General features: G+C 40.8%; 1 protein-coding gene across 1 annotated transcript in view; it reads left to right on the forward strand.

Annotated features, from left to right (window-relative positions):
* Positions 1-24,549, forward strand: part of LOC132155696 (alpha-1,3-mannosyl-glycoprotein 4-beta-N-acetylglucosaminyltransferase C-like) — a 120,568-nt gene that overhangs the window by 93,498 nt on the left and 2,521 nt on the right. The window contains exon 3 of the mRNA XM_059564413.1: positions 21,248-21,384. Within this exon, the coding sequence (XP_059420396.1) occupies positions 21,256-21,384 (129 nt within the window). The 5' untranslated portion in view covers positions 21,248-21,255. The remainder of the gene's footprint in view (positions 1-21,247; positions 21,385-24,549) is intronic.

Below are 24,549 nucleotides of genomic sequence, written 5' to 3' on the forward strand. Positions count from 1 at the left end.
AGTAAAAATTTAATTATCAACTGTATATATTTATATACTTATAAAACAACTGTAATAAATTATCTATATAAATAATTAAAGGGTGAAAAAAATAATCCATGACAGTTTAGATCTAACATCACATCCTGCATAATTAAAAATAGCTTTTAAATTTTTCTAGTGAACACCATCAGAGGGTTAATATGACAATGAAATATACATGTAAAAAAATTGATAAACCAGAAAAGGATATTTAGCATTTTTTTCTTCATGCAAAAAACAGGTTAACACTCAAAAACTTTATATTGTGTAGTTATACTGAAATATTGAGCATTTTAACATTTATAAATCGCCCCCCCCCCCCAATCATAAGTGCCTTACTGTAAACCATGAGTGAATGTTCAGCAAACTGTAATTTTGTGGAGTCGAGAACTATTCCTTTAACTGTCCTGAATCTGTAATATTAACTTACAACATACTACATACAGTACCTTTTGGCATGGCATGTTGACTGACAGCATATCACCAAGGCCCTATCAGTACGTCGAGCACTTCTGTAGCACAGAATAGTTCACATCACAGCCTGAAGCAACCGTTACCTTTCCGCAGTCCTCAGTTATCGACCCAGTCTGTGACCTGTAATAGTATAATAATGTTAGAAGATGTTATCGTCTGCTCAAAATAACCAAACTCGTATCGAACCATGACAACAAAACTGAGGTATGTACCGAACCTTGACTTCTGTGAACCGTTACACCCCTAATATTAATTTTATAGGAATGCTAAGGGTTTAACATGTATTGTAAGGAGAGTGAAATTAGAGCTAGAAAGGAATATTCAAAAAAGAAAATAGTGTGTATGTACATGAGTGTCTAAATATAACAATGAGTTTATCTCCAATTTTCTAAATCCTTTCTGTTATCATCAATAATTAAAGAACCTTGGCTTGTACAGCTGTCTGATTCAATATTCTGTTGTGCTTGCAATAGAACAGGCCATTGTTCTTCTTTTCCACCATTTTCTAGAAGGCTGGAAGACTATGCACAAAATTGATTCTTAGAGAAACCAGGGAACATGTGCTGCATGTGCTAAACATCTGAAAGATGCAAAGCGTGAGCTCTTTCTGTGGTTTGAAACTCCACCCAAAGATTACCTTTAAGTAAAAAAAAAGTTTGCCGTTTTATTTTATCTCAGGCTTGCTGGGGAACTTCAAAGCAGACAGATAGACTGGAAGCCAAAAGAAGAGGCAGCAGCAGCACGTTTGTTCTGAATTTTTTTTTTTTTTTCTTCTTTTTTTTTTTACTTGCAGTGTGTTACGATTCACAAGAGAATAACTGACAATGCATTCACTATCCGCAATATATGCAAATCAAAGACTAATTTCAATCATTGGGAGGAGCAAATTTAAAGACATAGCAGACAAAAGCATTTATTGAAGTTGGTTGGACTTTCATTCTGACAGCACTCATTTACTGCAGAGAATCCATTTCTGAGCAAGCGTGCTGTTTCTTCATATCTGTTCAGATGTAAAAACAAACTAATCTACATCTTGAATGTCCTGACTGTTAGTAAATTTTCAGTTTTGAGAGAACTGTTCCTTTAAGACCAGACATGACTTTTTGTGTAAGGTTGTGATGTGACAGCTTCATTTCAAAAGTGTAATTGGGGAATTGAACTGTAAATGGCTGAACTGTTGTGTGAAAGTCAGAACATTATTCCACACAGCTACAAGCATAAATGTCAGTGAGCAGTTGTGCTCGTTAATTAAGGACTGATTGCGTTACAAATGGCTTAGCGCCTCATTTGACCCCATATGAACATCTCCCTAAACAGGCATTACTGAAGGAGATAAGACTTATATTTCTGTAGCATTGGAAAAAAAAATTATATTGCAGTTTGTTTCCCCTCAATTTTCCCAGTTAGTTTCGCTAAACTGCATACATCACCAGTTTGTAAGTCATACTGTATCATTTCTAATTTCCTCATATTTCCATCACTCACACAATTAAAATTAAATGAAATGAAAAACATCAGTGTAGCTCATTTAAATAAGTAATAGAGAAAATGTCATGTAAATAATGAAGAGTAATGGATTAGTATGAATAATTTTGTTGCATAAAGCTAGGTCATAATTCAGATTTGTAGAGAATGAATACTTAATGAATTCCCCTCTGTGATGTGAAGATGTTTTCCTCACCAGTTCAGTTGGTTCAACAGCTTACTTTATATTGAAATAATAAAATAAATCTGGACCTATCCATTTCTTTCCAGATTTATGCTAATTGCATTCTAATTAGACACTTTATGCTAATGACTTCAGACATTATAGATTTCACTTGCAAGGAACATAATATATAATGGTGGTTATGCAATAGAGAAAAAAAAACCTTGTTTAGACTGCAATCCAACTGTGTGTTCTTTATTGATGTATGATAAGTCGGACTATGTTCACACAGTTTGGTTATTCATAAGAGTTATGCACACTAAAACTTTTGTGATTTTGATTGGTCATATAAGGACTTCAGAATTAATATTACTATAATATTGCAATAATGCAGTGTTCGGCATGTTGCTAAGTCAATTCAATTGTACATTGTTATAGACAAGTACTGCAGCAATCTGTAACTAAATTTAATATTTCTTGTCCACATATGTATTTATTTGGTAATCTTGCTCTTCATCAGGGTTTATTTTGCAATAACTGTTTATTAGCTGTATATTATTCATATTACAATTCCATTTGATGTTTACACAGTTTCATATTTTTTTTACTCTAATGTGTATTGCATCTGTGAATGTCAGTTTTGTTTTCTTCACATTAAGAGTTTTTGTATGAGAATGTTGACTGGTTATTCAAGGCATTGACTTCTTATTGTTGTTGACTTTTTATTGAAGGTTGCAAATTAAAATGCTTAGACCCGCCCTTTTGCAAATGAATCATGCCAAGTCAGAAACAGCATTGTTGAGCCCATTTAGAGCATTTCTCTTGACTTTAATGAACAGTGTAAGTAGATAAACAATGAACTGTCCATCATTTCAGAGAGAGAGACAGAGAGCAAGAAACAGTCTCCTTTGCGAATCCTATAGCATTGGGTTTTCTTTTGCACAAAAATGTGCTGAGAGGAGATAGTGCTTTCTCATGTTATCTGCTACTGGATGCACATCCCACAGCCATTTTCCCATTTCTCACTTGTGACCCAGCGGTCACTTTGGCTTTTTACAGAGCTTTTAGGAATGAGTGCTGTCCCACCATTCCTCTCTCATAAATGGAGAGGGAGGGACGTTTTTCTCAAAGGCATGGCTTTCACAGTTATTCTCCCTATAGACCCAATGGATCAAGCACCCTGCGATGTCAAAGAAAATGTTTATATATATATATATATATATATATATAGATAGATAGATAGATAGATAGATAGATAGATAGATAGATAGATAGATGTATATATAGATAGATATATATAAATACATATGCCTGAAAAAAAATTTTTTTGAGGTTTGAATGATAACTTACTTTCAAACCTTCAAATTTCTTTATTTACTATGACCAACATCAGGGTTTTTTCTTAGAAGGCAAAGGAGGCAGTGACTCCACAAAAAAAAAAAAAACACAATTAAAGGAGAGATTGATTGCGATTTAACTTTTTTAACATTAGTTAGTGTGTAATGTTGCTGTTTGAGCATAAACAATATCTGCAAAGTTGCAGTGCTAAAAGTTCAATGCAAAAAGAGATATCGTCTTATAAAATTCAAAAACAGCTGGTTAGGGACTACAATGAGCTTCTTCTTGGGTCCGTTACGTCCAGTGCTTAATTTGTAAATTGCGAGGTCCTGGAACAAAGGGGGGTAACGGATCTGGCATGTGATTACAGGAGGGAGAGGTAATGGAACATTCGCGCAATCACATTGCTGGTTTAAGTGATTTTAAGAGCGTGCACCAGTTGCATTTAGGGTCTGTAGGGTCATGAAAATGCCATGCGATTTTAAAACAACAATTTCCAGGCCTAAAAACTTTTGAAAAAGTTGTGGAATTTTATTTTTCAAATCTCTGTGTAATAGTTATAATCAGGTCCTACATTTCTGTGGTTTTAATAATTCTCGCAGCTTTCAAGTTTATAAAGAGGTAACTTCCTCCATTTATTCAACATAGCTTGTAGGTTTGAATAATAAAATAAATCCACACAAACAAGATTCAATCAGTCATTCGAAACCATAAACTTTCTCGGAGCGCACTTCACATCAGCGCATCTTGTCTGCACTTCAGCGACCTGCTGCAAACTGCGATGCAAGACTCACTCGCATATCGATCGGGAAAGCTGGCAGAACTGACACTTGACTTGAATAATCGGGTAATTGTTGCATTGTCACAAAAATGTATAATTTGTACACCTTTTAAGTATTTTAAGCCATTTGGTACTCGCGGCTCAAAATGCTGTATTAGGCTATGTGCCCTCGCAGTCACTTCCAAAGCTCGCGAGTATTAGCCTATATAAGAGTTATTTTTCGTAGTTTGTTGAGTTTAAGCAACCAAATACACACAATATGATGTCTGATGGTTATTGACAAATAAAACAGTTTCATGGCACACTCTACTAAAATACAGGGGGAGGGATGAAAGAAAAGGGGGGGTAATCAAATATTAAACACTGCGTCGTCAGTGTTTGTGTTGTATCAGACACATGCAATTAACAATAGGCTATATGAAAAACAAGCTCAAATGGAGTTAACAAGGTTTTTGGCCGGCGAATGAGGAGATCTGTGTTTTGTCTGCATCTGAGGCAAGTGCAGCGCATTATATGCTATCATCCCCTTTTACAGGCTATATAACGTTTATTGTTGCTATATGGGCACTTGGTTTTTCTTGTTGTTTAGTAAAATTGGCCATGTCTCATGATATAAACGATAAAGCGCTTATGCACAGGATATTCAAAACGTACAAAAGTATATTGTCTAGATGGCAAAAAACGTACTTCTCCAGTCTTCAAACACACAAATACATAAGCCTTTACAGACATAGTGTTTGAGTAAAGGAAATGCTCTATTCAAACAGTTATTTGTTTACCTTTGCTTTGCGGATAATCTGTCTCCTCCAGTCTGTGCGCGCACGTCAATCTAAGTGGAGGCAGGGGAAGTGACGAGGTTTCGCTAGAGCTTGAGGATCCAATGGCGTAATGAAGTTTTACTGAAAAGCTCTTTTAAATACTTATCAGTGGTTAAATATTTGTAAAACCCTCTGATTTAAAATAATAATAACGAATTATAATAGAGATATGAATTTTGGTTAATTTTTCATGGCACATATCTGTCTGCCATACGGAAACGCCACCCCTAGAGGAGGGGGATCTGCCAAAACGAGGTGCCGGATCGGATTTCGGAGGTGCCGGATCCGGATCCGGCTTGTTCCGGCACAAATTAAGCCCTGGTTACGTCACAAACCCAGATAAACCCTGCCCCAGCAATGGGGGCAATGCCATGTTGTGCTGATTTACAGAAGAAGAAGAGAAAACTAGGGATGCACGTAAAAATCTGTTCATATATAAATTGCAATACTTTCTTCTAGTGATTCTAATGAATTCACAATTTTCAAAAACAATGTTCTGAAGCAGTGGTTCTCAATCCTGTTCCTCACATCGCCCTGCTCTGCATCTCTCTCTCTCTTTCTCTCATTCAGATAGTCAGATCAGCTACAACAGACTGTTCCATTTATACACTTATTTTCACATATTAATGAGAAGCATTATACATGGTTATAAAAGAGAAGCGTATGGTTGCTTTGCTGTATTAAAGCTTTAATCAGAATAAAACCGTATATTAAAAGCTAACAGTAGCAGTAGCATTTACAAACAACCATTAAGAGCTATACTTGCACAGGTTCTGTGCGATCCTCTTCATTAATATTCTCTGCATCTCAATCGTGCTCAAATTGATAAGCAATATAGAGGCCATCATTGTTTGCAACAACCGGAGCACATTCTGAGCTTGAGGGGTGGGAGCTCTAGAGGCAGTTTAGCGAATCACAACACACTAAGCCAGCTGACTAATCTCAGCCCATTGCATATTTCTGAGGGAGGGGCTTCATAATAACAGAAAATAATCGAGGCATTTGACAGAGAAGAGACAGATCGGTGTGGAATAAAGGTAAAATATGTGAAAAATTATGTGTAAAAAACAAACAAACAACGAAGCATGAACACATGTTAGACTGCACCCCATAAACACAATCAAGCCTAGAAAAAAAGTCAACCATCCCTTTAAGAAAAAAAATACTGTAAATAAAATGTTTGTATTGTAGTTTTATTTTTTATAAATATTACAAAATTTGAGATCACTGAATGCATTAAATATTTTTCTAAGAGTAAATATGCGGTCACATTTGCTGTTATTTGGCCGGGTTTTTATTTAATTTTTTTTTCAGGTGAAATCAAGTAATTTCAATAGAAATATTTCCTCAAGCAGATTACGCAACGTGTATTCACAGTGCTGACCAACAGAAAACTACTTGGTTTGAAGTGATATGTTATTCATAAATTTCCACACTATTGACAGTTGTGAACCTTTTTTGTCTGGGAAATTTTGCTAATGCGACATAAGCAGATGAGCTTTCAGAGAAAAACAGCATGTATTTGTCTGCCTTGTTTCCATTATGCTTTCACTGGTGTGCTAATGTGTGGCATGGACGTAATAAGGGTACATTCATGCTATACTTATGAGGCAAATCAGCCTGAATACATCAAAATGGTGAAAGTTGATATTGCCACTTTAGCTTACATCTGAATGTAAATTAACTTGAAATTACTTGATAATATGATCTAGGATTAGTTCGTTCTAGCAAGCACTTCATCTACATGTTTATACATGGACAACATTTTTTTTTACATCTTCTCATATTAGAAATCCACATGGCACTATCACACACATACTGTTTTAAGTGGCTACAGGATCTTTTATGTTTGAGAGAAAGGAAAAACCATACTTGTTCAGTTTTGTTTGAGTGTGCTTGAGTAAAATGGAAGCGAAGCATTTAAAAGAAGACAAAGAAGAAAGTGGAAGTGAGTAAAAAGAATATTGAACCAAAGAATGAGAAAGACTGTACCGTGTATTTGTGCTTTTTTAAGTGGAAACGGGGGAAGTCACATCGCTGAGGTCCATCTCCAGAGCTCCCCTTTGAGGTTTGGGTTGGTGGTATAATCTGGGTCAAAGTGCTAACTGCTAAGAGGTGCTTGTGAGAGGCTCGTTCACACATGAATCATTTCTCATGCCTCTCTTCCTCATTACACTCTCTGCTGATAGAATTTCAAAGGCCTCCGTGTCTCTGACTGACCTTAAAGGTAAAACTCTGCCTCACGGCAATGACAGAGCCTCACTCAACATCCTTGTAAGATGCACCACATAACTTAAGGCACAGAGAAGTAGAGATTTGAGTAATAATTATTCACTCATATTTAGCAAGAAGCCATACTGTGTTTTTAAAAATGTGTGAATGTCAGACAACATAGACCAGAATGGTTTTCACATATTGTGAGGTCAGTGGCTCAGTTCCAAAAGCATTTTAAGGCATCACAGATATGCTCACAATGCAAAGGCTGTTTTTCATGCATAATTACACTGCCTTATTCACCTTATTTTCAATGTGAATGTTTCCTGTTAATGTGTGAGACTTCTGATTCATTAGCCACTATAGGTGAATAACTGTTTACTATTACAGTAATACATTAAAACATTTTATGAAAACAGCTGACATCACAAGCCTTGCATATTCAAGTTAAAAATGCAGTTTACATTTTTACATTAAAAATAAAGTTGATAAGACTCCCGATTTTGAGTCAAAATCTGTGGTAGCATCACATATCTTTTGCAGATAAGGCAATAGATTGTGCCAAGGTTTAGTATTCCATTCAAGATTATGGACAAGATGAGAGAAATGTGCACAATTTTATATTTTGTATCATATATATTTCACATATATATCATTTTTTGTGTGTGTATTTGTTTATGTGTTCAGTCACTAGCTATGTTGCCATTCACCTATTTCTATATGAAGTTTGGGATATTACATAAAAAAATTCTGTATGGAAATGCCAAGATGCACATAAATTAAAAAAATGTGCACAAAAAAACATTTGTGTTCTAACGAAACAAATAATCTTTTCAAGAAAAAGAAATGTGCATGAACTATGATGGAAACACATTCACCACATAAATCCCTTGATGTGCAACAAAAAAACTTTGGTTCAATAGAGGATATGACTGGATAACTGGACACATCGGAATCATTTTAAGGGGTTTGTTGTTACATTTTTAATGAACTCTTACAACTACCCACAACCCAAACAGCCATAGCATAGCTAACTGTTTTAGCATGTGGGTTTGAAGTTAGCATGAATGCAAAGCATCCAATTAAACTAAAGAAATTGCTGTTTTAGGTTGTGTAAGTCAAAAAAATGTATCTAGTACAATACAATGATTTCTAGGCAAAAAAAATAAATTCTTAAAAGGGACATCGGATGCTTACGTTACACAAGTTGGTATGATTATTTAGGGTCTTCATGAAATGTTTGCAGCATACTTTGGTTAAAATTCCTTGGTGCATGTCTCTTTAAATGCTGATGAGCTCTGCTAACCCCGCCTCTCTCTTCTGTGGAAGAGGAAAGGTGATTGGCAAATAATCATAAAAAGTATAAAGTGTGAGACTTGCTTCTTCTGGAGGTGCAGCTAGATAACAAACAGTGGGTACTGATCCATCCTTGAGTTTTAACTTTTTAGCAAAAGTGTTGAATTGTCCCTCGTTCAGAAAGCTGTCAGTAAAATTATTATGCGCAAACATAAACAAATTTAGGTTTATTACGTGGTGCATTACCATCAAAAACAAAACTAATCCACTGTGTCTTCAGTGCCTCTGTGCCTCTCATGTCAGAAGAAAATGAAGACTCTTCTGTTCACTTTTGCATCCATCTACAAAAACACCTGCATTGCTTGCTTGACATTGTTGTCACTACAACTGCTCGAGCGTGGAGAAGATGGCAGAAAGCGTACAATTGGCTGAGGGCAGAGATATGCTAATACTGGACAGTACATCATCGGTCATGGGTGGGGCCTGCGCAAAATTACGTCATATAAGAGGCTTGATTACTGAGACTGTTTAGGTTTTTTTGTGGATTAAAAATAAGTAGTTCATGTATTTTTATCATTAGGGCCTTTCGCACCGCAGGAACCCTTTCATAGTACCAGAACTAATTGTGGAACTAGGAACCGCAGGAACTAGGTGCAATTTTAGTACCGAACTGCCTTTTTCGAGAACCAAATTAGCTCCCACAACCAGCACAACTGGTACTAACCAGGAAGTAGACATTGATTGGCCAGACGCGTTCGAAAATGCCCTGTAAACATTGTGTCAATTTATTTTGCAAGTATGAACAGCATATTATATTATATTACATTTTAAAATGTTTATAATCAGATTACAATTTTCTTTTCTATAGATTACATGAAAGCATATTCATAGAATTGCAGTACATTATTTAGAATTTATTGATTCATCCTAAATCCTTTTTTTTCTCCTTTAAATTTTTCTTTCTAAAACAATTCTACTTAAATGTTTTATTTTAATTGTTTTATTTTAAAACAAGTTAATTAGTTTAATTTGAAATTTTATTATTTAATTAATTAATTGCTTTTCATCAACTCACAAACCCCCTGCATTTCAATCACAAACCCTAGTTGGGGAAACCCAGGTTACTATAATGTTAAATACATTTCATGTTGTTGATAACAAAGAATGGATGCGATTGTTTTAGGGTTTTAGAGTTTGGTAAAAAGGAATCTAAAGATAATCCAAACATAGTTAGAATACATTACCTAATATGTGTAATCCAATCAATTATGTTACAAACTACAATTTCAATCAACAAATTGGTTGATTCATGATTGATTTATTGATTAATTCAGACATTTCTTGAAAAAAATGTTTTTAATTCTTCTTAGGACCAAAAGCTTGGAATGCAATGGGAACCGAAAAACGAATCATGCAATCTCTCCTATTTGCCCAGTAATGCAATTCTATTCAGTTCTAGCATGTTTGGCTCCCTTATTGTTACATTAAGGAAACTGGCATATGTAAACCATTATAGAATTTGCTTTGTTTTCAGCATCAGTCAAGCTTTTCACACAGCTTCCAACATGAAGCTAAGCCACCTGTACAGCTGGTGCCTGCTGCAGCCTGGACTGTGCCCAAATCTAAGCGGGGCACAGGATTTATTCATACATCAAAACAGAAAGACAGCTCCTCACAGTAAAGCAGCACAATGGCTTCTGTGCAGGAGAGTCGCTAAAAATAGGCTGCCACCAAGACAAGGATGGGGATATAAACAAATGTATTCTATTATCTCACAGAAAGGTTTAAGTATGAAACAGTGAGATGTCAGATGCTTTAGAGGAAAGTTTTAGACCTGGATGTGAGGAAAGAGATCCTTAGTATTGTCATCAATTTCTAGACAACAAGTGTCCACACTGAGTTTACATATTGTCACTTGTGGAGAAACAAAAATCCTACCTCGGCTTTCTCATCCTGCTGCAAAGAACAAACAATAATTATTTTGACTAAGCAGGTTTTAGTGAAAATTATGACTTGATATTTCCTGTCTTCTTGAAAGAAAAGGGGAAATGTGTATGTGGGTGGCTCTGTGTGTGTGTTCTGTGTCTGACAGTGTCAGCAATAGCTGTACAATGTTTTTCATGTGTTTTAGTGAAGATTCTGCAGTTACAAGCTTGCAAACTCTCCAAAGAACATCTTATGCCTTAAGAATGTGTTGATGAGCAAAACTGATGTCAAAACGTCTCGGTTACGTACGTAACCCTCGTTCCCTGATGGAGGGAACGGAGACGTTATGTCGAACGACATATGGGGTCTCACTTGGGAGGCCAATCATCTCTGAATTTAAGAGAAAACGCCAATGAAAATTGGCTAGTGGATTAACACACCTGAGCCACTCCCCGAGCCACGGGTATAAATAGGGCGACAGGTGCATCCACTCATTAGGTTTTACGCTGAGGAGCCGAGAACGTGTCCCGGCAACAGCGAACGGTTCAAGGTTGTGGCATGGGGACATAACGTCTCCGTTCCCTCCATCAGGGAACGAGGTTTACGTACGTAACCGAGACGTTCCCTATCTGTCGGTCACTACGAGTTATGTCGAACGACATATGGGGTCCTATGGAAAACGCCACAACCTGAACATCGTCACAACCCTGTGGCGCTGCAATTGTCGACAAGCCCTGGCGTGCCACAAAAGCTACGCTTAAGGTCATAACCTTCCCAAAGCCCCAGCGCAAATTCACTGACCTTGGTACCGAGGGGGCCAAAGGGTGAGTACATCGCTGCTGGAGAAGGCCACGCTGCTGTTCCGCCCACATAAGTTAATGGAAGGGATTTCAACCTTCAGAGAAAGATAGCTTCAAATCTTCCCTATTTGTTCTTTCAGCTTTGGCAAGACAATGGGGAAGCGAGCCTAGGAAAAGGTCGCTACGGAGACTACATCCTAACCGTAGGGAGGTGACATGTGGATATACCGATATGGACTGACCCAGGGGGCAGTACTACATATGGAAGGGGTCTCTGAGGCAGGTCCTACCTTGGAGTAGGGATGGAACGGCTGCCAGAAGAGACTGACAGAACGGGTCTGTCAAGGGAAGACACGGGTTTGCCAAGAGGGAAACCTTACCATGGAAGAATACCCATATGGAATTACCCGTAGGGAACCAAGCCATATGAACACCTAGCCCAGTACAGGGGCTGACCGGAACTCCGGGCATGCTAACGCCAGTACTGGGCCTGGCGACAGACTGCTCCGCCAAGTCTGACTGCCGAGGGTGCTGGAGGATGCTCGACCAGGGTACGCCAACCGGGGAACTCTACTGGGAGAAGAAAGGCGCTCACATCCCCGTGTTAGGGGGAATGGCGCAGCAAGCGTGACACCCAGCCAGCCCTTCCCGCCAATTACCTGTTACCCAACACACGGGAAGAAACTGGCCTCACACGGAGGTTGTAAAACCTCGCAAAGGTGTTAGGTGTCGCCCAGCCCGCAGCTCGACAGATGTCTGCCAGAGAGGCGCCGTGCGCCAGTGCATAGGAGGAGGCCACACTTCGTGTGGAGTGGGCCCTCACCCCCAGGGGGCACGGCTCGCCTTGGGAATGGTAAGCCAAGGCGATGGCATCCACTATCCAGTGGGCCAACCTCTGCTTAGAGACAGCCTTCCCCTTCTGCTGACCTCCAAAGCAGACCAGGAGCTGCTCAGAGCTTCTAAAGCTCTGGGTGCGGTCCACGTATATGCGAAGCGCTCTTACGGGACACAGCGACGCCAAGGCTGGATCTGCCTCCTCCAGGGGCAGCGCTTGCAGGTTCACCACCTGGTCTCGGAAGGGAGTGGTGGGAACCTCGGGCACGTATCCAGGCCGGGGTCTCAGGACAAAGGGACAGTTGACATACCCGCAGTGGTGCATGATGAGGAGTTGTGTCAGAAGGCCCAGAAGGCATTGCGTCCTGAGTCATCACAGCCACACTCCCAGTGTTCCCGGAGGAACTGGACAGAGACGCGTGGAGAGGCGTTGCGTCTCCGAACCGCGACTTCTCGACCGCTGGCGAAAGGGGGCGTCGTGGGTGAGAGTGAGGAGGCTGTGCGTCGCTCATTGTCGGAGGGAGACGAGCGGCTTCTGGCCGTGAAAGGGGCCGTCCACGACTTCGTCACCTCTTCATGCACCTCCGGGAAGAAAGGGACCGGAGCAGAACGAGGTTGTGAGCCGCGTCCCGCGCCGAGAAACCAATCATCCAGCCGCGAGGGCTCGGGACTGGGCGGTGTAGTCACCTCCAGCCCGATACTCATGGCTGCCCGGGCAAGCATGGCCGACAACTCCAAGTCAGATTCGGCAGCAGCGACAACACCCGAGGGGGGCAGCCCCGCCGAATCCTCATCCTCAGAGGTCGATAACCCATCCCCCGATGCAGCGATCGACATCTGATCTTCGGGCGGCGCACCGAAAGACACGCTGGGACCCAGCAGAATCAATCGGCAGCTGCACGGGACAGGCGCTGCGGGAGGAGTGAGAGGTCCGTGGGGCGTGGCCCGGCGGAGAAGCTCTCACTGTAACCCTCAGATCTCCCAGAGCGCCAGCCGGCGGTCCTCTGCTTGAGCCAGAGAAACCGGGACGGGTGGCGACAGAGGGGTCAGCTGCACTCCCCTTGAGGAGAGAGAGATGCGATCACAGTGCTGCCATGTTCATACGCCCACAGTAGACGCATGAATCATCCACGAGCGCAGCCTCAGCGTGTTGGACGCCCAGACACTGCAGACAACGCTCGTGACCGTCCACCGAAGACAGGAAACGACCGCATCCAGAAGGACACGGACGAAACGGCATCTTGAAAAAGACGCGAATCGCCCGTGATTTGCTCTTTTAGAAAACTGTCTCTTTTAGCCGAAGCGCCCAGGGGAATCGCCGTCACAGGGACACCGCTGTACCGCACCGTCACACCGACCAGGAACAGCTTCTTTAAAACAAAGATGAATGGCTTTGTAGTGACTGCTCTCATCGACTACTCGGCTCCGAAGCAAAAATCTAATGAGTGGATGCACCTGTCGCCCTATTTATACCCGTGGCTCGGGGAGTGGCTCAGGTGTGTTAATCCACTAGCCAATTTTCATTGGCGTTTTCTCTTAAATTCAGAGATGATTGGCCTCCCAAGTGAGACCCCATATGTCGTTCGACATAACTCGTAGTGACCGACAGATAGGGAACTGATGTCATTACAGCAGGCACTTACAAACGCTGTTATACACACAGACATTTACCAGCAGTCAGACTGTTGAGAAACAAAGATGTGCTGTGGTAGTGCTACATAATAAAAGTATGCTGAAATACTGCTAAATAAGATGAGAGGTTTTATATATATATATATATATATATATATATATATATATATATATATATATATATATATATATATTAGTGGTGGGGCATTATCATGAGACTCTTATTGGGCGATATAATCTATTCTCAAAGTTGGGTTGAGAGCTGGGTCTATACTAGGCGAGCTATGATGACTTTCACCTTGATATTTTTGCACGGATGTATACCTAGCCGAATCTGTAGGGGGCGAGAACGAGCCTTTAAACCTGTGTGTATACCTACTGTGAAATTACCACATCAAACGTGACGTGCTAACATGGATGCAGCTAAGATGCCGCCGGGTTTGCTTCAGGGAATGTTTTTTTTTTTTTAAAGAAGCTTCCCAATGGAAACCTCGACAAGACGCATGCCTGTTTCACACATAATCCGTCTGCAGTGCGTATACAGTCCGTGTGCGTTACGTATGTGGTGCTGAAGCAGCACAGACTCATACTCGATGTGCTTTCACACAGGACGCGTTTGCAGTCCACTACTCGGTACATAAACGATCACTGCACTGCTGCAGACGCAACGCTCCTGGAACGCACTGATGGAGTGCAACCGCGTGAACGCTGGAACCTGTTAACATGGGTGTGTAAAAAATATGAAACACATACGCACTGCAGACAGAGTATGAGTGAAACAGGCGTAAGGTTGTTTGCACCTTGTGCAATGTGGAATTCGTTTACAGCTTTCTCAAGCAGTTTGTGATGCATTTTGGAAACAGGAGATTAGCCCCTGGTCTAATGAACCACCTGTCTTGAGGAACCCCTTCTCAAAGACTTAACGTTACTTTTAGTCATTATTTTATTTGGGTAGCACACATACATGCCATTTAGTTTTTAGTTTTTTTTTTTTTACAAATTAGTCTTTGCTTTAACAGATGTTTTTAATTTCAAAGCAAGCAGATTTTACAAGTTCTCTAGGCTATATTCAGAGTTTGGTTTAAACTATGTAGGTTAACTTGGGGAAAATCAGTTTGCTTTGTAATGGAAAACATAATCAGATATTCAGTGTTTGGATTAAATACTTTTTACTAGTGTTTTGGGCTTCTACTTCTACACTACTCTCCGGATTCATTTGTATAGTTAGCTGACATCATTCTAATTTAGTAGATTGTGGTCATTAGGAGTTAATAATAAGCTTTACAGAATCACACTTATAATTGCACTTCTTTCTGATCATTAACAACTGCTAATAATTAATGGCATTGTTTAGTCAGTACCCTGGGCAATTGCTTATTATTAATCAATGCTTACATTTGAGCATAGTTAATTGCATTAGTCATAAATCATAACCTTTTATTTTCTACCATGAAGAACCAGACTTTTTTTCTCTCTCTCAAGGGTTTTGTTTGCACATTTTCCACAGAGATCTAGGATCCTTTAAATAATTGTATGTTATGTATTTTTTAATTTTTTTTTATTTTGTAAATAAGACTAATGGGAAATTTCAGTAAACAAGGCATCAATGCGCACAAATTGATTAACACAATGAAATCCTTTTAATTATCAAAAGTTCATTCACAGAACGGAAGCCCACAGTGTTCATCTAGAGGCGGTGTTTCTTATCGTCTGAAGCCGGTACTCTTTTTCTGCTTTTCAGCTCTTTTGTTGAGGAGAAAAATCTATTTAAGTGGCTGAAGCTCTGACACAAAGCAAGAGCAGAAAGCTGTAGAATCTGCTGGCTTAATTGATTATTTGCGCAGAGCTGTATATCAGCGAGGTGCAGCATACCCTTGGGAAATAATGTAAAACAGATAACAAGATCAAATGTGGAAGACTTGCTTTCTACTGCCAGCTTTATTAATCTGTTTCTCTCTTAGTCAAAATGGCTTTTTTCCCCTCTACTCCATGCAGGTTTTCGCATTAAGGCAAGTTACGCCTCTTTGTCCCAAGTAGAATAAAAGCTACAGCTGAGGGAGGTTTTATGAAGCTGTTTTGATTTGAAAGAATATGGGTGGCTCATGATTTCAACATTAGCTGAGCATTTGAGCTGCAAGCATCTGTGTGGCAGGAAAATTGAAAGGGTTTAGCTCTGTTTTGGCTTGCTTTTTAAGAGTTAGAACTGGAATTATTCAGTGGCAAGAGGTTTTAGAGACTTAATTTACTTTAAAACTGAGCTGTAAGGAAATCTGCGGACTCACACATGTTTGTATTTTGGCCTTAAAGGATCAAGCTTGTAGAAAATACAAAAGACTCCCTTGCTTGCTGCAGTAATTTTTTGATTGCAGATTTACACCAGTGAAACAGCCGAAATACCCTTGTGTACATGGCCTTGTAGGTTCTCTCTTTATAGCCGAGATGCTGTGAGTGTTTGTATTAAATCCAAATCAAACCAAGTGTTCTCTAATTCCACATTCTCTCATACTGCATTTACATAATAAAAATTGCATAGCAGTCTCACAATCTACTAGACATCCTTCCTCAAACATCTCTCTAAGCCATTTCCAACTCCGTAAACTGATTTGTTTTTCTTATTCATGGGGTCTAGCGGCACATCAGACATGACTGTAATTGCCTTCCTCTCACCAGGGAGCTTCTTGTTTCTCATTCTGAAGTTTATTCTCTATTTCATGTCACCAAGGCAAAGAGAAAGACTGCATCCTGGGAGAAATGACACTATCTCCGTCACCAAGAGGAGAGTGAAAAGATAAGAACGGTAGATAAATATCTGCAAATGTGCAGCTCGAAATGATGCTCGCCCATGTTCTCATTTTAAAATGAATGGGTGTTTATAAGTACACTTCCTACGAGTTTGGTAAAACTGTGGCAGTTCGCAATAGCGAACGCAGCGTAATGCACTAACAATTCCATGTTAGTCAGAGGGACCAGCAGGGTTGCGTCTGTTTTTTTTTTTTCATGAAATCAAGTCTTTGGATTACTCCTCTCGTTCTCTAATTGAGCTGCTTCATTTAGCATGGCAGTAACGCTCTAAATGGCCAGTTTATATTGACTGCAAAAAGGGCTCCTCACCCCAGGAGGTGATGATCTACAGAGCGGCAGGAAGTGGGAATGAACCGAAGGATATGTACGTCAGCCCTCCTTCAAATGAGATCCTCGGCAGCTGTGGACGGTTCTGTGTCTGCCTGTAATTTCAGCTCTTCCAGAATCAGACCCTGTCAGGTATAATTACGTAATAGATGAAGGTACCAGGCAAGTAAATCTGCAGCTTTGTTCTGGGAAGAAATGCTTTTCTCGAGTTTTAGGTTTCAGAGCTCAGAATGTTTTTTTTTTATGTCAACAAGAGCCTTCCTCTGCATCCATGAAAGAAGGAGGGATAATGTCAGCTCAGCTTAGTACATTTCTAATGAATGTTTTATTTTCTGCCCGAGGTTGCGTCTGAAGTGTTTGGACACTTGGAGATTTGAGGGAGTGGAAGAATACCTGGGAAATGCAGACAGTTTTGCAACAAGATATTTGGAAACATTAATAGTGGCATTCTAACCTTCTGACTGCTTAGTTCAAGAAAACATCTTCATTGAATTTTCTTTTCTTTTATTTTTCTTTTGTTACATTGACATTACAAGAATCCACCTGCATGTATCAAAATGCTAAATGGTTTGAACTGGAAAAGTTAAAAGGCAGCCACTTGCACAAGAAAATGAAACGTGCAGTACATCTATCAGTTTGGCAACATGCTTTTCTGCTGTCTGTTGTCTTGTAATGGGTTGGTTTAAAAAGTTAAAGTGTTCTATGAATGATAATAAGTGCATATTATATATTTAGGTACTGACATTTTCTACAGTAGACAAATACCAATAATGCAGTTTGTCATGGAAGTACAAATGCACAGCATTTTCTTTAGTCTTGAATAAAAGTTTCTTTGACAAGGAAGAATTAGACTATTAAATATGTATTTTAAAAAATGCATTTAAAAGGTATTATGTACACTACCATTAGAAAGTTTGAGGTCAGTCAGATTTTTGAGAGGTTTTTCAAAGAAGTTTCTCAAGCTCACCAAAGCTGCATTATTTGATCAAAAATACAGTAAAATGTATATTGTGAAAGATTATTACAATTTAAAATAACTGTTTCTATTTGAATATATTTTAAAATATAATTTATCTCTGTGAAAAAGCTGAATTTTCAGCAGCTGATGCTCCAGTCTTCAGTGTCACTTGATCCTTCAGAAATAATTATGACATGCTTATTTGCTACTCAAGAAAACAGTTGAGCAGTTTTTATTTACTATTCACTGTCTATTTAATGTCATGTATTTTGATCAAATTAAAGTATTCTTGCTGCATTAATGTATTATTGTATTTTTAAGTATTTATTTCTTCAAAAAAGACCCCAAATCTTAGCTTGATAGTGTATAATAAAACCCCACATCTGTAGTCTTAATGTGTTCACTACTTTTTAAGTACAAGCAAGAGCTCATAGAATTTTGGTTTGGCAATCCCCAGTTGTAACAGGTTGGCAGAGGGCAGAATCGATTTGCATCTGGTCATGGGAGCGGCTGTAAAGTTATTTTGTATTCCATTAGTAGTCTAAGGTGCTTAGCAGTAGTCATTAAAAAAGCTGATACATGAAAGCCTTCCAAAACACCTGCGTCCTTCTTTCTATTCTTGGATTACTCTGTGTAATTTGAGGTTAAAAATAAAAGAACGCCTGGGGCCTATTTTATGCACATAACTGAATTGTTTTTTTTTCTTCTTCTATTTCAAAGAAAGTCACTCCAACTATGTATCATCAGATGAATACAGCTGAAACTGAAATGCCATTTTGCATCATACTTTGTACTTGAAGCACAGACCTCAAAAAGGGCAAAACAAAAGGACTTAAAGGCACAGAGTACTGTACATACTTTGCTAATGCCTGGTGAGCAAGGTTGGGATATTAACCTCACAGTGTGTTCTTCGGCTGAAGTCTGTATTATACCTACATCGTTGTCAAGTTAATTACTGTGTTTAGAGGCACACAAGCCTGCCGCCTATTTTTAGTGTGACCTTAGAGTAAATGCCCTGTCTTATATAGAAAAAGAAGTGCTTCTCTGATTGCTGCACAGCCAGAAATCGGTGGCAGTTTCTCTGGAATAATAAAGGCATGATCATTTTAGGGAGCTGCACTTCATTTTTACTGTGTCAAGTTTTCACATCTGAAATATTTTTATTTAAAAAGAGACCCAGGAAATTCCACATCAAAACTGTACTTCTATCAGGGTTATGGAAAATTTCAGAGGTGGAAAGAGTACAAAAATATTCTACTCAAGTAAAAGTACCATTACATTAATGAAATTTTACTTAAGTACAAGTAAAAGTACCAGTCTAAAAATCTACTCAAGTAAAAGTAAAAAGTAGCTCATTTAAAATTTACTCAGAGTAAAAATTACTTAGTTACATTTTAACAGTGGGAGGGAGTCAAAAATGGGACAGGCCAAGGGTGTCAAACTCAGTTCCTGGAGGGCCACGGTCCTGCACAGTTTAGATATAACCCTAATTAAACACACCTGATCCAGCTAATCTAATCATTTAGGTTTATTTGAAAACTACATGATATATGTGCTGGAGCAGGGTTAGAACTAAACTCTGCAGGGCTACGGCCCTCCAGGAACTGAGTTTGACACCCCTGGGATAGGTCTATTAATCTCAAACTAGTTGTTTTTAATTAAAGGAATCAGTTATTTTGAATAATAAAACATTTGGGCTGTTACCAGGCAAATCAGTATCAACAAACTCATCTTTTAATGCAGAGGAAATGCAGAAGATTCATTGGAAGTGGCATTTAGATGTATAGGACAAGAATGCATTTAACCTGCAGTTACAAATGCATGAATAATGTTTTGATATACAAGACATAAAATGTTGAATACTCATTTGAAATTATAAGAAATTAATTATTTAAAAAAAAATCAAAAGATACTTTAAATGTGAAATTAAAATGGCCAGTATGTGTCAGCAAGACACTGTTAATAAGTGAGTCATTGCGATTGAACCGAATCATTTAAACGGTTGATTCATTCATGAACGAAACACTGTCACATTGCTCAGAGACGCAAAACTGTGCTTTGGTGGCTGTGTTTGGAATTATTTTCTGTTGTAGAAATAGAGCTAAAAAAGGCAATATGGTGTCTAAAACGCAAGTCTCTTAATTAACTTGTTTACTGAACTGTTATATATATGTATGTATATATTCATGATGATTTTTGGAGGAAAAGATGGCATTCTTTGTGTGATTTTGATTTAATATATGAAATTATATAAATATGTGAATTTTCTGCCCCTATATCTTAAATTTTGTGATCATTCTAAATGCATTTTAGGAGACTGAATCACACAGTGAAAGAACGCACTATAAATGCGCGCGCACATCATTAAAACAAAAATAGCACACTCCTCACCACTGTCTTTTTGGATAATTTGTGCAAAACCTCTTGCTAAAATGTCAAAGCTTCATTTTAACCACCAATGCAATTCTCGACATTCTTGCGAAGGGTTGATGTCTTGTCGAGATTGTATAAGCTGCTAGTTTGGTCTTCCTAGGCAAGTACAGCTTACACTGCATAATAGAGCATACATATGGCCAGGGGTTCACTTCATTTCCTTCGAGTTCAATTTCAGAATATGACGGGGTTTCGTTTTCAGCGGTGTCTGCACCACTATTGCCTGTTTTGTCCGTCTGCATCTTTCTTGTGATTTTAGCGCCAGTTTGCCCTCCTGCCCATTATTTACTGCCGTAGTTTCCAGGGAGCATTTCTTTTTTTATTTTTATTTTTTTTACTCAGTAACTAATGTGTTTTAAAATGTAGCAAAGTACAATACTTCAAACAAAATATACTTAAGTAAAAGTAAAATTACAGATTTAAAAAATTACTTTAAAAAGTATTAGTACACAAAAAAGCTACTCAATTACAGTAACGCGAGTAAATGTAATTCGTTACTTTCCACCTCTGGAAAATTTAGAATTGAAAAATTGTCTCCCAGTCACTTAAACCATGATATTGAATTGGCAAGAAGTTGATTTTGTATGACAGAATTGGGAATCTACTGAATTGCAATTCAAAGACAATAAAAACCGCAGTCTGAGAAATGCATAGCAGGTAGCACTTTATTTTACAGTCCTGTTCCCCATGTACATACTATGTACTTATTATAGTAATTACAATAACTATGTAATAACTAGGTACTTACCCTGAATCTACCCCTAAACCTAACCCTACCCTATGTAGTTACCTTGTATTACCAGAACTTTCTTAGATAAATACACTGTAAGTACACTATAAGTACATTTAAGTACACATACTGTAAAATAAAGTGCAACCGCATAGCATATTTTTAGCCTATTAATGATACATCCTGATGTAGTATTTTATCTTTGTTTCTATCAGATTCCATCATGAGACTGGTGTTGAAGTACTTGGACAAGATGAGATGTTTCCGGAAACGTTCCACCATTCCTTTTCTGGTGGCTCTCATTACCTTCCTGCTCTTCATAAACCTCTACATCGAGGATGGCTACGTTCTGGTGAGTTTGTTTACCTGTTGAAATCCAGCAGGTAAATTATAAAGGCCAATTTATTTACAACATCAGTGGAGCAGATAACAAGACAATAGTAGGCTTCACAACAACTTGGCTACTGTTGTTGCATGTGATATAGCATGAATTATCTCTGTGCTGAATAGTTATTTTGTTTATATGCTTTAATTACCAAATGTTGCGTGTAAGGCTGCCGGTGCTGTGCTGCGCATGTATAATTATCAGAGCTCACGCTGGAGCCTATTTAAAATTTCATGATGTAGAGGCAGTCCAAATGCAAGAGACAAATGTATTATTTATAAGGCCAACTTTATGATAAAAACTTTGTGATCATAGCATGTTGCGTGTGTTTGTCTGTTGAATTATTAAAAAAATCTGTACCCATTTTGACTAAGTCACTGTGTCACGGCTTACGCTGCTGGAAGGAACACGGAGCCGAGGGATAAACGAAACAAGGATTTATTAACTCAAACATAGGCAAGGTAAGTAGCAAAATAACAGGTGGCAAATGGCAAGTAACAGGTAACAAGTGGACAAGTAGACACGTAACGAGTAGACCCGACAAAACAGAACAGAAAGGACAAGGCTTTTATACAAAGGATAATGGGGAAACACAGGTTGATGGCATGACTAAATTAACAGGGACATGGAACACATGCGGAAATGACTAGACACACCTGGGAACTAATCAAACCACACACACGGAAGACAGAAACTGGGTCACAGGGGCAAAAACACACAAAATGAGTCCAGGTGTGTGACAGTACTCCCCCCTCCCGGTAGGTGCGTCCTCGCACCGTAGAAACAACAAAGGGAGGCGTGGGTGGGAACTTGGGAGGAGGTTCCGGTGGAGGACAGCCTCCCAGGAGGGGGCCAGCAGACAGGGACTACAGAGGAAGGAGCCAGGGAGGAGATGACGGAGGGAGGAGCCAGGAAGGATCTGAAGCAGGAGGTACCCAGCAGGACCCAGGCCACAGCCATAACGGCCCAGGGTGGGGCCGACGGTGGAAGGAGCCATGGAGGAGGAATGGTCACCGACTCCAGGGACTCGACCCACGGCAACGGAGCAAGTGGAGGAGGAGCCCGAGGTGGAGACGGAGAGCCGAAGAGCCAGGGTGACGGGGAGGAGCCGGAGGTCCTAGGCGGAACTGATGGCTCTGGTGACTGACGCGGCGATGTGGATCCGGAAGGCCGCGGTGAGGCCAGAGTGACCGAGGACTGAGGTGTAGCCGAGGGGATGAAGGAGCCTGACGGAGCCGGAGGGACGGAGGGATGAGGCGAAGCCGGAGGAGTGGAGTCCCGAGGCATAGGATGGACCACGCCAGACCAAGGCGGAGCCGGAGGGACGAGGGAGCCAGGCAGAGCATGTGGACTGCCGGGCCACGGCGGAGAGGAAGGAGCTAGGAGCCATGGTGGAGCCGACGGGTCAACGGGCCGAGGCGGAGTCCAGGCCTCAGAGGCTGGAGGCGGCGGTGAGGGAGACGCCGACCAAGGCGTCGCTGGAGGATGGCGGTCCCGCTGAGCTCGCACCACAATGATGGTAGGCTGAGGGCGAGCAGAGGGGCAGCCAGACGACAGCGGAGGAGGAGGCAGGAGTGGGTGGGAGGGTGTGAATTTTGGAGGAGCAGGCATTGGAGTAAGCTCTGGGGCTGGAGCCCTTCCTGGGCTTAACGGAGGATCAGGAGCCCGTCCTGGGCTTAACGGAGGATCAGGAGCCCGTCCTGGGCTTAACGGAGGATCAGGAGCCCGTCCTGGGCTTAACGGGGGATCAGGAGCCCGTCCTCGGCTTAACGGGGGATCAGGAGCCCGTCCTGGGCTTAACGGGGGAACAGGAGCCCGTCCTGGGCTTAACGGGGGAACAGGAGCCCGTCCTGGGCTTAACGGGGGAACAGGAGCCCGTCCTGGGCTTAACGGGGGAACAGGAGCCCGTCCTGGGCTTAACGGGGGAACAGGAGCCCGTCCTGGGCTTAACGGGGGAACAGGAGCCCGTCCTGGGCTTAACGGGGGAACAGGAGCCCGTCCTGGGCTTAACGGGGGAACAGGAGCCCGTCCTGGGCTTAACGGGGGAACAGGAGCCCGTCCTGGGCTTAACGGGGGAACAGGAGCCCGTCCTGGGCTTAACGGGGAATCAGGAGCCCTTCCTGGGCTTAACAGAGGATCAGGAGCCCGTCCTGGGCTTACAGGAGGATCTGGCATAGGTGAATTGGAAACCCCCTCATTTTGACCCATTTGGCGCTCCACATTTTGCTCCCTCGTGGTGGGCAGTGTCGCCGGCTCTCGCACCTGGTCTGACGGGTTGCTCTCTGGCTCTCCGTCATCGGTGGGCTCGGGCTTATGCCTCGTACCGTGGGGAGATTGTAGGCTGGGCTCTGGGTCCAGAGTGGACCTGGCGAGATCCTCCATTGGGCCGACCGTGAGAGGTGACCCATTTCTCACCAGATTCCACTCTATAAATGCGGCGAAATCCTCCCGAGGACCATCTTCGGGCGACAACGCTCTGCACCTGGAGTTCAGGCTGGCGTGATAAAAGGTGCAGAGCGCGTGGTCCGGGTAGCTGGTGGCATTAGCTATCCAGAGAAACCGTCTGGTATGGTCCTCGAGAGACAGTCCCTCCTGCTCCAGCAGGAGGAGGAGGTATTCAGGGCGATAGAGGGGATCCATGACACACTGCGGAAAGAAAAAGACTGTGAAAAAACGGAACACAAAACGGAGGGAAAACACGCAGTTTTTAACTTTTTAGGTCGGGTCTTCTGTCACGGCTTACGCTGCTGGAAGGAACACGGAGCCGAGGGATAAACGAAACAAGGATTTATTAACTCAAACATAGGCAAGGTAAGTAGCAAAATAACAGGTGGCAAATGGCAAGTGGCAAGTAACAGGTGACAAGTTGACACGTAACGAGTAGACCCGACAAAACAGAACAGAAAGGACAAGGCTTTTATACAAAGGATAATGGGGAAACACAGGTGGATGGCATGACTAAATTAACAGGGACATGGAACACATGCGGAAATGACTAGACACACCTGGGAACTAATCAAACCACACACGGAAGACAGAAACTGGGTCACAGGGGCAAAAACACACAAAATGAGTCCAGGTGTGTTACACACTGTTCCAAATAACACCCATTTGATTGAAATATAAACACTA

The sequence above is a fragment of the Carassius carassius genome, chromosome 13 (genome assembly GCF_963082965.1).
Source record: "Carassius carassius chromosome 13, fCarCar2.1, whole genome shotgun sequence".
Taxonomy (NCBI): Eukaryota; Metazoa; Chordata; class Actinopteri; order Cypriniformes; family Cyprinidae; genus Carassius; species Carassius carassius.